Source organism: Lissotriton vulgaris, chromosome 1_2 (genome assembly GCF_964263255.1).
Source record: "Lissotriton vulgaris chromosome 1_2, aLisVul1.2, whole genome shotgun sequence".
NCBI classification, from domain to species: Eukaryota; Metazoa; Chordata; class Amphibia; order Caudata; family Salamandridae; genus Lissotriton; species Lissotriton vulgaris.
In genome coordinates, this window is record NC_141686.1 from 296,539,572 (window position 1) to 296,554,579 (window position 15,008).

At 46.5% G+C, this 15,008-nt stretch overlaps 1 protein-coding gene across 1 annotated transcript; it reads right to left on the reverse strand.

Annotated features, from left to right (window-relative positions):
- Positions 1-3,947: 3,947 nt before the first annotated feature.
- On the reverse strand, positions 3,948-14,518 carry LOC147736537 (uncharacterized). Its single transcript, XM_086952637.1, has 4 exons — positions 14,494-14,518; positions 7,152-7,250; positions 6,285-6,407; positions 3,948-4,495 (listed from the first exon to the last, which is right to left on the reverse strand). Exons 1-4 carry the CDS (start codon positions 14,516-14,518, stop codon positions 4,095-4,097), a joined length of 648 nt encoding a protein of 215 aa, XP_086808763.1. The 3' UTR covers positions 3,948-4,094.
- Positions 14,519-15,008: the final 490 nt, after the last annotated feature.

Here is a 15,008-nt window from a genome sequence, read left to right on the forward strand (position 1 = left end):
AATGGGTAATTAGGAAGGGGGTACTTCGGCCTACTTTTACTTTCAAAGTAAGTTTTGTCACCAGTTTTCTGCTAGGCCTCGTTTTTTGAGATTTGATTGGGGGTCTTCTACATTTTTGCGACTGGCTTTAGTAAGGGTCTGGGTGGGAGCACTGCTAGGAAGATCTAATTTTGTTCTAAAACACAGTTTACAGTACACCTTGCTTGAGGGGCAAGATCCGCTACATTAATTTGCCCATACTTATTTATCCTTCAAAAGGTGACTCAGAGTACGCACTTTCAAAAATATTGTACTGTCTACTAGGAAAATCAAATTGTGACTTTTTGCACTCCACAGCCTACATACCTTATATTTATTTATCAGTGGTGTTGTAATATTATATCACTTCCTGTTTTTCGTTGAATAATTACAGGCCGGGTTTCAGTCTCTGCAATGGGGAAAAAAGGATGGAGTCAGGCTTCACAGTAGCGAGCCACAATTCAGCATCAGGCAGGCAGTGGACAGGGTGTCTTCTGGTGACCAACATCGATGGACGAAGCGTCGGCTGCAATGGAGGAGTGCCGCTAATAGGAGGATTTTTTTTCTGCAGGCAACTTACTTACCACTTCCAACAGGACCACTACAACCACATAGATACAGTATCCCTTGCCTTTTTCTCTGACTGTGACTGCATTTCTTGGCTCTCTCTCGGCTTCTAAATTGATCCCTTAACACATCACTTAGTCCACTCCACTATCACATCTGCACCACACATAGTCATTTGTAAGTGCTCCTACGTAATTCGCAAGTCGCAGCACGCCCCAGGCCGTAGAGGACTGGGATGGCCCCAATGATGAAGCATGTCACCAAGGGGCAACCCTGGTGAGTGAGGGGACACCTAGAAAAAAAGCAATTTCTCCTTTTCTATCTACTATACCTTCCAGACCAACCCCACTGAGTGTTGTTGTGAATGGATTTATAGTGACCAGCAAGGCTCTCGGGTATCTGGCTACAGAGACCTTATGTTGAATATCGTTATCAATAATTTACACATAGGCCCTTTACTGTTGCATTCTTTCTTCCACAGTTGTCGAATGTACTACTTACTTTTCACTGACATGCATGCAGTAGTGCATGCACTTTCAAAGATTGATGGATAGGTTTGTACCCAAAGAATTGTTTATGTTCAATTGTTTGTCTATGCTGTGCTTTTTTTTACAGGGTGTCTTCTGGTGACCAACATCGATGGACGAAGCGTCGGCTGCAATGGAGGAGTGCCGCTAATAGGAGGATTTTTTTTCTGCAGGCAACTTACTTACCACTTCCAACAGGACCACTACAACCACATAGATACAGTATCCCTTGCCTTTTTCTCTGACTGTGACTGCATTTCTTGGCTCTCTCTCGGCTTCTAAATTGATCCCTTAACACATCACTTAGTCCACTCCACTATCACATCTGCACCACACATAGTCATTTGTAAGTGCTCCTACGTAATTCGCAAGTCGCAGCACGCCCCAGGCCGTAGAGGACTGGGATGGCCCCAATGATGAAGCATGTCACCAAGGGGCAACCCTGGTGAGTGAGGGGACACCTAGAAAAAAAGCAATTTCTCCTTTTCTATCTACTATACCTTCTGTCAGGTTACGCAGCCCCTAAGCGCCTACCGTACTATGAAACTACATTTCCCATGAGTAGGCGGGAGACTTGCAGGAAGTTTATCTGGGGAACAGACGCGCTTCCTGTTGCGCGTTATTCTGGTTTCTGTTCTGCACCGGCATGAGAGCGGATGCTCTGCATGCTTTTCTATCGTGTCTCCTGTGGACTATCACCTTCCCCCCCCCCCCCCCCCCCCCTGAGGCTCAGTGGGGAGCGCTTCCGTGTTCTGTCCTTGGCGGTAGACGGACTTCACGCGTCTTCAGGTAAAGCCGCTCTAAACTCTTCGGCCGCCCGTGCGGTCAGCTGATTACTGCCTGAACGGATTGTTAAGGGAGGTTCTGTGACTGTTTTCTAACAGAATTCTACCTTTGCTGAATTCCTGTTTGGTTGAATTGTGTGTGGCGGAGCACAGTGGCGGTCTACACCACGTGTTACCGTTCACATCGGGGATCGTTTTTGTACTATTAAAACGGAGCGCGGTAGTAAGGACAACTACGCGTCTCCGTTGTATAACTGTGTATTTCAAAGGACCTCCATAACTGGGCATGTAGTGAGGTAACTACAGGCTACCCCAGTTCTCTTTGTGTAGTGCACCGTGGGGTGTGTTGTTGGCAGAATTCAGTGGTGGTCGCAACTACGTTTTTCTGTTTGACCTTCACCAAAGATTCTCTACTGGGTCATTACTTAGAGAGCGCAGTGTTGTAGTTCTTGCTTCCTACACACTACCGTTTCCCTCTTCCTTTTTGTTGGACCATACATCTTTGCTTTGACTATTTGGAACCCCCTTTGTACATTGAGTCCTCTACCATGTTTGTGGTATGTTGGGAGTAGTGGGTTTGATGTCTTAGTATAACGCGAGTGTGTTTGGTGCGACAGGAGTGTGTTCGTTAACTATATGTTTATGTGTTTCTTAGGCCTTCCTCACAGATTGTGGCAGAAGGGCTATAGTATTTCCTATCCAAGGTCATGTTTTCTTGGTGCTCAGGTACTTGTCTACTTCCTTGGTTATTTAGTGAGACTATATGAGAGTAGCCTTGTATGTTAGGACAGCACTTCACTGATGCCTGTCTTGTCTTCTGTTACAGGTATCTTTTCCCTGCTGACCCTACCTTTACCCATCCCACATTTTTTATTTTAGTTTGTTATTTTTCTCCCCCGCCTAATGGCTCGAACACCCTGTGTTTACACTTCTGGGTGTTGGTGACATTTGGAGGTGGAACCATATTTGCATCGACTGGATCACGGGGAGTAAACCTGACACCTTCCAGACCAACCCCATTGAGTGTTGTTGTGAATGGATTTATAGTGACCAGCAAGGCTCTCGGGTATCTGGCTACAGAGACCTTATGTTGAATATCGTTATCAATAATTCCACACAGGCCCTGTACTGTCGCATTCTTTCTTTCCACAGTTGTCGAATGTACTACTTACTTTTCACTGACATGCATGCAGTAGTGCATGCACTTTCAAAGATTGATGGATAGGTTTGTACCCAAAGATTTGTTTATGTTCACAATTGTTTGTCTATGCTGTGCTATTTTTTCTTGTCTCCCAAAACCTTTCCCAAAAACCCCCGTACCCATCCATTTTTCAAACCCTAACCCTCTTCCCCCCGGGCTGTGTGGTTTTGATTGATGTGTGACTAAATTATTATTACAGCAATAAATCCACACACTTGCTGGGGAGGATAAGGTGATAGCAACAGGCTGGTGAAGAAATCCGAGGATATATTCTTACTCTGCTTGACAAAGAACCATTGCTAATGTGAAAGAACTTCAACCGAATTAGTAGATATACTTTACCATTTGTTAGGCTACAATGTGGCACTGTTCTACTGTACTTCTGTCACCTGCTATATTCTCAGTTGTACCGTTGAATTGCTCAGGAGGACAAACCAGATTTCATTTTCTTTTTTTTCATAGGCATGCAACTGCCACTGTGTCACACCACTAGTACCACCGCTATGAGGAAATTTTATCCGACCAAGATTGCCAACCTTATTCGGTGTTTCCCGTGGAGCCAGCCCTGGGTCTAGCCCTACTTTCAAACACAAATTACAGGTAAGATAAGCGTTTGGTGGTTTGGGGGTATAATGGAGTATTAGTACGAGAGACGAGAGACTGAAGGTAGTACTACTAAAGTCCTAGGACTCTTGGATTCACTTCACTTAGTCTGTGAGAGGCACTTAGTGTTGAAAACATTTGGGCATTTACACTTAAAGGAAGAAAATGGAACTAAACTTTCAGGAAAACAGTCAACGTTAAACCCCCACCCACCAGGCAAGCAGTAAAAAACAGGTATGCTCAGATAAAGTTTGAAAAAGTATATTTATATCCCTAACAAAATAATCTCCCGCAAGACCCTCCCTAACCCCAACGATTGTCCTTCAAAAGTCCCCAAAAACCCAACTCCCAATTCCCACCCCCCAAAAGTCTCTAAAAAAGGGGCAAGGGACACTATGGGTGGATGCTGTTAACTTTTTGGGCCAGGGCATCATGCTCCTCGCGGAGCAAGGCGAGCTCCTGCTGAAGGCGGGACACCATCAGGGTAGTGCGGCGCAGGCGTGCCTTCACTGCCTTGCAGGTGCAATGCCTGTGAGAGGCAGCTGTTGGCCTTGCTGCTCGGCGGTGGCGTTTGCCTTTGGCAGCCCGGCTCAGTCTGGGTGGACCACTGTGCTGGGTGGCAGCCCGTGGGGCCACGGAGGCCGATGCAGACGACGTTGTTGTTGTTGTCGACTGCACACTTTCCTCGTCCTCCAGGGCCACCAGCCGCCGATATTCCGCAACAGTGGCCTCGATCCTCCGTTGCCGGGCCGCTCTAGCCAGCTCCTTCCTCCTTGTTCGTTTGGAAGGAGCATCTATATGAAGAAAGAAAGACATAGTCTGTAACCAATGCTCTTTAAGATTAACTCAATCATTCAGCAGAAATTTGTGTTGCAGTACAACTAGCAACTTGCAAGCGCATTACATAACTATTGAGGCCAGTATCTATCTAACCTCACACTTCTTCATCCTTGCTCTAACATTAGTGGGAGTTTAAGGAACAAATTCTACGAGCACTGTGGACTTCCATTGGAGTCGACTAGTATGAAAGTACACCAGTCTTATTCTTCTTCTTATCTCTTGTTTTGGAAAATTGGTACGTTATTTTCTGCAAGCCGGCATAATGCCAGCGCAGTAAACTTGCACCCGAGAAAAAGAGACGCACGCCATGAGGAGTGACCTAGACTTGCGTTGCGTTACTGTACCCGTCCAGTACATGCAGGTGGTGAAGCTCTTACTTTTCTATTACGGGTGGCACTGAGAATACTCTGTTACAACTCAAGGGCTACTGCTTAATTAATTTAACTTTCACCCTACAGTGGAAATGAGTACTAGAAATGGAAAATTGAAGAAGATAAATAATCTGATTATCTATCACTTCACATGGGATGTTTTTGCTTATATATGGGATGACTTTAGGTGCTTTGCTTTTTATTGAGTGACCAGTGATACATCCACACATGAATGACTGAGTACTACTAAACTTATTAAGAGAGGTAGGGAGTGGCCACCGTAATAACCGGATCTATGCAGTGCTTGCAATACAAACTACTGCTACTATTTATGGTAGTATTTGGACAAAATTAAAAGTTCTTTTCCTTGCCTTTCCTACACTGGAACGGACGTGCGGGTGCAGTGTTACATGCTCTTCAAAGTTACACTTAGTTCATCCACTGACCGTCTACTCTCTCTAGATCATGGGTACTCACAAACTTTCTCTCAGGGGCTACATTTACAGTGTAGTTTGGGGCCGAGGGCCGCACTGGTGGGGGCGGAGTCAGAGGGGGCGGGGCTAAAGCAAAACGATAACTTGTGACCATGAGGTTGCACACAGGTCCCTGCAGCAGATGCCCTCATCCACTGAGCCACCAGACCCAGCATTTACATACATCTCTCTCCCTCCTGCTCTCCCTCCTGCCCTCCCTCCATCTCTCTCTCCCTCCTGCCCTCCCTCTCCCTCCCCCTCTGTCATCTCACTGTGTGTGTGTCTATCTGTGTCAGCCTTCAGCCCGGGTTGAGACCGCTTCCTCAACGCGCACACACAGACAACAACACCAAAGTACTTAACAGGTCTTTAAAAGACCATTAACATATTATTGAGGCTTTGTTTGTTGTAGCGCCCCTGCTTCTCCACCCTGACAATCACTGCTTGCCCGGCCCCACAGAGCAGAGGCTTTGTTCTATTTCACCTCTTTGTGGCCTTGCATCTCCACTCTGCTCTGTGGGGGCCGGGGGAGCAGTGATTGTCAGAGTGGAGATGCAGGGGCGCTAACAGGTGAAATACAAAAAAGCCTCTGCTCTGTGGGGGCCGGGGGAGCAGTGATTGTCTGCAAGGTCTGCGCACCGCCAAGGAAGGCTTGCCGGGCCACCACCGGCCCGCGGGCCGTACTATGAGTACCCCTGCTCTAGATACACATATGCTATCTAAGAGTCAGATAGTAGCATGATCCAGGTATATGGACACATACAGTTTCTGTGTCACCCACCCAGGCTGTTGTCCTTCCACCCATCATTGCTTCATCATTCACCCAGCCATGCATCTCATATTCTTGCCTTCCCAGCTAGTCTTCAATCTCAATAAGTAAGGAATATATAAGAGCTTACCTCTGGCCGCCACCACCACCGTCTCAACTCTCACAGCCGCCGCCTCCTCCCCTGAAGAATCGCCCTCCGCCTCCGTGTCGAGCACCACCACCTCCACACTGGCCCCGCCACCAGATGTTCCACCTACAAAGTACATTTAAGAATGTTAGAATAAAGCACTCACTAGTCTTTGGTCTAGGAATGAAGACATGTGAAAACAATGTAATTTGTGACTGTCTACGTTAAAGTTAAAAAAAATGTCCCTTTTTCCAGGGAAGGTTGTCTTGCTGCACTTTTTGGCACAACTGATGAAGGCTGTTTTTTTAACACGCACCATTTTTCTCCACACAGACAGAAGATGGACTTCTAACAACAAGATCAAGTTGAAACCAGGTGAGAGCTCGGCTCGACCACAAGAAATGTCTTCAATTAATCGTCAGCACTAACCACTTTTCCATTATCAGTTAAACGTTTAGTTTTATTATGACTTCATTTTAATAAATGTGTTTACTTTTAATAAAGCTTTTAAACTTAAATACAATCTGTGTTTTTTGGTCCAGACTAGAGTGACTGAGCGAAAGGTTTTGCAATTTTTGCAAGCATGAGTCCAGATAGAACACTTCAAAAGACATTATGGACAATCCCAGAGGACTGCACTAAGTTGATAGAGCTATTGCTGACTAGAATCATGGGAGTTTCGCCAACCGTGCAATCTTAGTTAGCTACACAGACAGACTAATAAGAATAATCTAGTAATACCATAGGGAGTCATAGTAGAGGCAGGATAAGAATTTAGATACAGTCTACAAGAAGAGCAAAGACAATTTTGAAAAAAGTCAAATGAGGAACGCTAGGAAAAATAGGTACTAGTCTAAAATGAAAACTTACTGGGGCCAGCAGAGGAGCCCTCGCCTGCCCGATCCTGGCCCTGTTGAACAGCATCCGCCGCCTGCTGCTCCTGTGTCCTCCTCTCGCCCCTGGGGGGAGCTGACGTACAACATGAAAGAAAGAACAGAAAACATGGATGATTGTTGCTTGTCAATGTCAACCAAATCAAACATTTCAAAAGAACAATAACAAAATATTTCCGCGAAATTATATTGATTATGGTTACTTTTCATTTATTTGCGGACCTGTGACTTCGAAAGTCACGTAACTCACTAAACAAAGTACTGAAACGTTCACCTAGGACTGGCAGGCAGCAGTCCGCAGGCAAGACGCAAAGTGACAGACAAACTCCATTGTGATTTCAGTCAGATCAGTGACAACACTAACAGTTGCCTGCTACATTACCAGTCATTTAAATAGTCAAACTATCAATCCACCGCCACTATTTTTCTTATTGTCAGGGGTACAAAGGAAGGGGCAGATTTAAGCCCTTGCGGCTCTTTTGCGCCGTTCTTGCGTGACTTTTGTGGCGCAGCAGCTAAACAAAAAAGGGCGCCATGGTGCGGCGTATAATATTATAACAACGTGACGCATTTGGGAGATGCATCCCGTTATAAAGCCCTGCGCCATCAGGGGGCGTTCCGGCGCAAGGGAGGGCATTCCTGCGCTGGAACACATCCTAATAGTGGCTGAGGGAAATCTACAAAATATCAATCAGTCACCTTTAGGACAATGATGCGTCACACAAACCCTGCACCTGCTTGAAGCAGACGTACGGCTTGACCCAGCATTGGGGAGATAGGGTACCCCAGAGCATTGATGGAGCTGCGCCATCGTTGCGACGCAACTCCAGCAGTAAAGCTTCGGTGACGTTTTGGGCCCATGGTGTGCCGCATTGCAAATACGGCGCACCATGTTTGGTGGTGGTAGCGGGCCGCACAATTAATGGCGCATCCCTGCTACTTTGCAGGAATGCGACGGTAATTGCAATTCTGCCCCTTAGGGGCATACTTACTTACGCGTTCTGGCGCATCTCCAGAGATGCGCCAGATCAAATGCGTCACGCAAAACTACCCTTGCGACACGGCAGATGTGCCTCATTTACAATGCGGCGCGCCCTGGCGCAAGGGTAGGCACTTGCGTGACGCATCTCGTCACGTAAGAGCGGCGCATCGCTGGAGTCACGTCGCCAACGCAATGCAACTCCAGTAATGCTCAGGGCCACCCAATACTTAACATGCTGTGTCAGTCCTTTCGCCTGCTTCGAGCAGACATAAGGAATTGAATTGACGTAGCAGCGTCGCAGAAGTGCCTGCGTTAAATCTTGTAGATTTCACGCAGGCAATTTTGCGAGGCGCACAGCCGCTGGACCGCCCACCCTGCGTACTAGGAACGCACCCATTGTGGTGCAGGCCCATGGCTTTATAACGTGACGCATCTCCCTAGATGCGTCATGCTGTAAATGACTCGCAGGGATGCGGCACGTTTACGCCGCTGTTGCGTCACGCAAGGCAACGTAAACGTGGCGCAAGGGGCTTGTAAATGTAATCTGCCCCCTAGTGTCTAGCATTACGCAGTTCTGTAAAGTACACTCATACATAATAGTTACTCAGGCCAATGAGACCACGAAATAGAAAACAAATAAGCATAGTAGCAACGCCACTGAGAAGGAGAGCAGTGCACCTGAAATGCACAGAAGATTTTGAAATATAATTTAACTACAATGTAATCGTCATCAGCGGCATTATTGGCTTGCTCCATGTAAAAAACAAATATTTGCAATACAACAACACAGAGCAGGAGAAAACATCATAGTAGTGAGTGATTAAATGGCTACTACTACTCACCAAGCCCGGGGATCTCCAAGCCGAGCTGGTCCAGCAGGTCGCGCTCGCGGTCCAGGAGGTCCGTCCAGCGATGGGTGACCTGGCTGTAGGTGCGCTGGACCCCGTAGAGGTGGGATATGGCCCAGCACACCTTCTCCCACCGCTTCCGGCGCTCCCGCATGTTGTAGCCGCCGGCCGCGATCCTGCCGCCTCCCGCGATGGTCCTGGGCAGGCGGCGCTGGACGAAGTAGACCAGCGCGCCCACTTCCTCCGGGCTGAATATCTCCCGTTGCGTCACCTGCTCCCCCCTCAATCTCCCGCATACTGTCCTGCCACTGGTTCCAGCACTACTCCCCGCCGCCGCTGCGGCCCTCAAGTGCCTGGGCAGCTTCACGGCGCCTGGCTTGACCATGGTCTGGGCAGGTAAGGTAGGAAGAAGTAGAAAATTAAGAAAGAATAGGATAGGGAAGAAGAAAAGAAAAGAGTTTTAAAAAGTAGTTTAAAAGTAAAGAAAAATAGCAGAAAAGACAAAAATATACAGCTAGGAAAAGAGAGGGATAGATAAGAAGCAAAAAACTGAAAACAAGCAAAGGATGGCAAAGATACCAAGAGGATTAAACACCATGCCCAGACACAGGAAATGAATGAAAAACAAGATGGCCGGCGCCCGTTCACGAGCGCGAAAGTAAGTTCGCGCGAGATTTTCCTCGCGATCTCGTGCGAACCTCTAGATTTCCCGCGCGATCTCGTGCGAACCTCTACTCGCAATGCGCTTACTGCGCGAGATTATACATAGCGGGCGGAAACGGAAATACGTCACGCAAACAAAATGGCCGCGCCCGTACTCGACCTTGGGGTAAATTCGCGTGTTGCGCTGCAAGCGGCTCGCGAATACTGCAAAAAAACTCGCGAAACAACAAGCCGCAAAAAAATAAAATGCTCATTCGCACGAATTGGCGGCTTCCGCGGTCGGTTTCGCACGACGCCGCGCCCCGCGAATAGCGCGAAAAAAACCGAAAAACGATTTCAGCAAAAGCAAAAGCAATGAGCAGGTGCAAAAGGTCAACCTCATGATTTGTAACGATTCTTTGTAGTGCTTCCTGAGGGGGCCCTCCAGAATTCGGTTGCCTGCTTGCAACTATTGTGTGACCCTGCTCTGACCTTAACTGTATGCCACAAAGGTCCTGATTTACAGCTAAAGGAGCAGACAAGCAGGTGCCAGGCTGGAACTTTAAATTCTTTCAGTGACACATTAATTAGCCCCTAATTCATTATTGTCAGTTGGGGCAGGGCAGGTGTTGTTAATAAACTAACCCCAAATTAATTCATGTCAGTTCAAGCAGGGCAGGTGGGCTTGCTGTTCCCCCCCATCTTCTACAGTGATGATGAACCAGAGGGTGGCATTGATGTAACAGAGGGTGGCATGGGTCAAAGAGAGGGTGCCAGTGGTAAAACAGAGGGTGCTGGGAGGCTGTGATGATGAACCAGACGTAGAAACAACATAGTCGCGACCGTTGCGAGCCGACAAGTAAGTTCGCAATTGCGAACTAGTACCAAATCCTCGCGAACTGGCAGAAACAATTGCGACCACACAAAAAAAAAAAAATCCGCAAATTCGCGGGAATTCGCGGATTTTGCGGATTGCGAGTTCGCAAATCCGCAAAATTCGCGAACGTGAGATCCGCAAAATTCGCCCATGCTTAGTCCCAATTCACGCGCAATTCAGGCATTAAAGTCTTCATATATGTGATAATTCTACCAGGGAGTTCTGCTACTAAAGGTTCAGGTTTAGCACCACCAACTTGTCTAGCATTAGCAGCGGCAATATTCACCCATGTATCGCCTAACTCTTGGTCATGGTCTGCATGACGAATTTTTTCCCATAGAGGCTGTGGAACAACATTCCCAAACAACATGTCTACATCGGCTAAATTCATAACACAGGAGCTGGCGGTCTGTGATAACTCCTTATAATACCCTGCAGGATTTTTGCGGGGATCAGGCAATGTCTGCTTTAGAGCCAAGACCTCAGATCTTTTCCAAGGGACATGTACCCATACACGCTGGAAATGTGGCGGAATTGCTGGATTCGCGTTTGCATAACATTCCCTCCAAACTGGAGGAACCTCTCTCATAGGGTACTGTCGCACCATTTTCTTGTCTGGCATGTCATGTTCAGACAGTGATCGAGAATTGCCTCCCTTACTCCTACAAGACAATAACATCTCAATTGCTGGTTCGACATCGGCACCCACAATCATGCCTTCTGCGAACTTAAATCGTACACGGAATAATTCATCTATGTCATATTCTGGATCATTTACCCTCAAATCTTCACGGAGATATATACACATCTGTTCAAATACATATCTCTGTGTAGTTGCTTCCCATTGACGGAAAACTTCCATCACTGACTGAACATCATAGTTTACGGTATCAATAACCCATTTACGTGCTAACTCATTCAGCACTTCTCTTTCTTGATAGTCAGGCAGTCGACTCCGCAACTGTCTACGTTCTGTTTTAGGGGTCGTGTTAGGTGACCCAAAGAAAGGCGAGAATAGACCAGTAACAGTATTTGCTACTCTCTGTCGAACAGAAGGAGAAGCTGATGGAACGGCAGAAACGCCAGAAAAGACAGGCTGATGTAAAGCAGAAGTTGAGGCGGCAGCAGAAACAGTATTAGGATAGGCAGTCGGAGCAGTAGGCGAGGTCGTAGAAAAGGTGGATGGAGTATGCAGCAAGGGCGGCGGCCCTTGAGAGGGCTGCGCCGGAGGAGTAGAGACCAGCTGAAGAGGAGCTGGTGCTTGTGGAAGAACTGGGGTTCGCGCAGCGGGGCGTGGTATAACAAAGCGTCGCGGGGGTGCAGTAGCATCTTGTGCATAGGGGGGTGGTGAACTCAATAAGTGGTACATTAAAGGATCGTTGTCAAGTTTCTCCGTTGATCCTTGTCCTTTACGTGGCAGAACTGGGTAGCATTTATCTACTGCCAACTTCTTGCTTCTGAGCATTTGTTCATTCTCTTGCTCTTCCTCATTATCCCTGTATGCAATTGTGGCTTGTACCATTGACATACCTCGTTTATTCTTCTTTGCTAATTTCATTTCTTTCTGTTTGGCTTCTTTGCGCCATAGGCGAAAGGAGTCAAACATCGCCGGCCGGGCTTTCTTCTTGAACAGTTTCACCTCTAGATTATCTAAGATCTCTGCGTCAAAGCTACCATATTGTGGCCATTTTAAAACACCGTCCTTGCGGGTGTATTTGATCCACACTTCATTGTATGTGATGGGGCCTACCCCATGCTTCACATAAAGCTCATAGGTTGGAGTTCCGATCGGAGGAACCGGACACGAGTCCTCTAATCGGGAGTCCCTACTACAACCAAGACAAAACAAGTTTCCAAGTCTGCTAAGACCAGGCATCTTCGCTCTGTAGTCTAGCTTCAAACTTCAAAGGATTATCGATTACGATATTTCTCGTGAATACACGAGTCTTTCGGCTTTGGCGCTTGCAAGTTCCAAATCAAAGCGTATCTCAAGGATACCAAAACTAAGATTTAAACTAAGGACTGGGAGACGCTCCACTTATACTTAACTGAAGTATTGATGATCGATGACGTCACTAGAAGACTCGTCTATCGTTTCGCTCTACCAAGCATCAATGGGTCCAAAACAGGGCGATAGTCAGGGCAGCAGTCCTTCGTAGCCGTCGGGACGTGGGGAAACTCGCAGCAAAGACCTTCGGAACCACATCGACATGCAGGGGTCGCTGAAGTGGCTGGCCGTCCTCCGGAATTTTCACACGAAGCTCCTCACGAACATCTGGCTTGGACCGACACCGCTTGATACCGCCCAGAGTTGGGCGCCAAACTGAGGTACCGGGTTTTTAGAGACCCGGCGGTGCCAGGGGAAAACACCCAAAGACCTCTTGAGTCCTTCCTGTTTTGGACCACAGAAACACGAGTCTTCTAGGTGAAATCAAAGATGTAATTTATTGGCTGCAACCAAGTAACAAGCGTCCTAGAAGTAGAACAGCACTCTGTGTATATTCTCAGGAGACTGTTCGTTTTTACAGAGACAGCCTTCTCTTTTTATATACAATTTTACACTTCAGGCAAGAATTCTTTGTTTTTATGATGCGGCCATAAACATATTTTCACAATAAAGAAAAAGCAAAGTCATGATGGCCAGCCTACATTTTCGTATGTACAGTCAGTGATAGATTACCCAGCCAGGCCCAGAACTCCCATCAGATATCGATGAAACCCCAATAAAATCGGGCACCTCCTCGTCGTAAAACTAGCCATAAACAAGAAACAGAGACAGGTGTGTGTATGATAAAGCATGGTTCGTATGCAGTGAATGGTTTATGACATGTTGTACCTTGATGCTAATCTCGCTCGGCCTGTGGGTTGGGGACTGCCCGAACAGGTTTGGCTGAAGGCAGTGAAGGCAGCTCGCCCAGGTCAGAGAAGAGTCAGGAAAGGTGGACGTGTCCTTTCAGCTCGAATTCGGCCTTGGACAATTGACTATGTAAGGGCAATCACAAGATGGATGCCGCTCACAAGATGGAACCTCGAGGTTTCAAGGCAGAAATCACTGTTTTAAGGTGATTGCATTGCTTGATCACGACGCAAATGCACAGGGGTAATGTCCGAGTCATTACCGGTCCGCCGATACCAAATTCGTCATGGTATGATGATATTTTGTGACGCGAGTGTTTGGCCTCGGTACCATTTTAGCAGGGTCCAGACCTTTTCAGAACCACACTCCCCAAGGCAGACTTTGAAGTCAATGGGTAAATTATGTCATTGATGGTGGACACAGTCTTTTTGTACATTATAATACCTAAAGTAATCTATTAAACATTGTGGCACGGGGTAGAATTGATCTAATCAGGATAACAGGGTGGTGAATAATTGGGTCTTGGGATATATGACAGAATCCATAAAATGCCAAACTGTCAATAGAGAGACCCCTTTTCCACCAAAGGAATAGGGTACTACTAACAAGAAAAGAGCAGAGCTTCCTTTGGTGACTGCTAAATTTACAAAAACAACACCACTCGTATTCAATCACCCAATACACTGATGTCACAATCAATCGCACTTCAGGGAGTTATGCTTTATGCCCAAACAGTACCCCAAAAATATCTCAATAGTAGAAAATGTACAGTCATTTATTAGAAAGACTTTCTTGTTAATAAAAAAAGGTTTTTTTGTTGATAACAATAAAAGGTTTAAAAAACACAAGAAGTTACAAGGAAATACAGTTCATATACCAAATAACATTACCATATTAAAAAAGCAGCAAAAATGGCCATTGCCAACATTTACACAAACAATGAGAGAAAAGAAAGACTGTATGCGTTGGCATAAAAGGCACATTCGTGTAAGACAAAATACAGACTGAAACTCAATATATTGGCACTTGTTGGATTTCTATAGTTCCAGTCCACTACATCAATTGTGTCTCAGAGGCATCAACACGTCTCAATGGTGTTGTTCAGATTATTACCATCTTTTTCAAGACGTGAATACATCTCTCATATCTAGGAATGTAGTTAATCCTAATTAAAATCCTGTCCAATTATACACTGTTGTTTGCCTTAATAGGAGTCATCCACACTCCAGGTATCGAACACTCTCCTCTGGTTTATAATTCACAGTTAGAAACATTCGATAGCTGTTCTAAGATTCCCAACCTCTCCTGTGGTGGCCTTTGCAGTATTCAACAAATGCCCTTCATAAATTGGGCCTGTTAAAATAGACTATTTGCCATTCTCGCATATCTCAGTTACGCCAACACCCCCCTTTAGCCAGCTCTCCGACCCTGCCACAGCCGTGCCCAGGTGAAAGCTCTGGTTAGGATGCCTTAATCACTATTTCAGAAGCATGAGAGAGACCGATGGGGCTGTGAAGAGTTTGTTGCTGATGCACTTCGGGGGTTTGTTGCTGATGCACTTCGGGGGTTTGTTGCTGATGCACTTTGGGGGTGATGAACTCTACAAACTTTTTGAGGCAATACAAGAT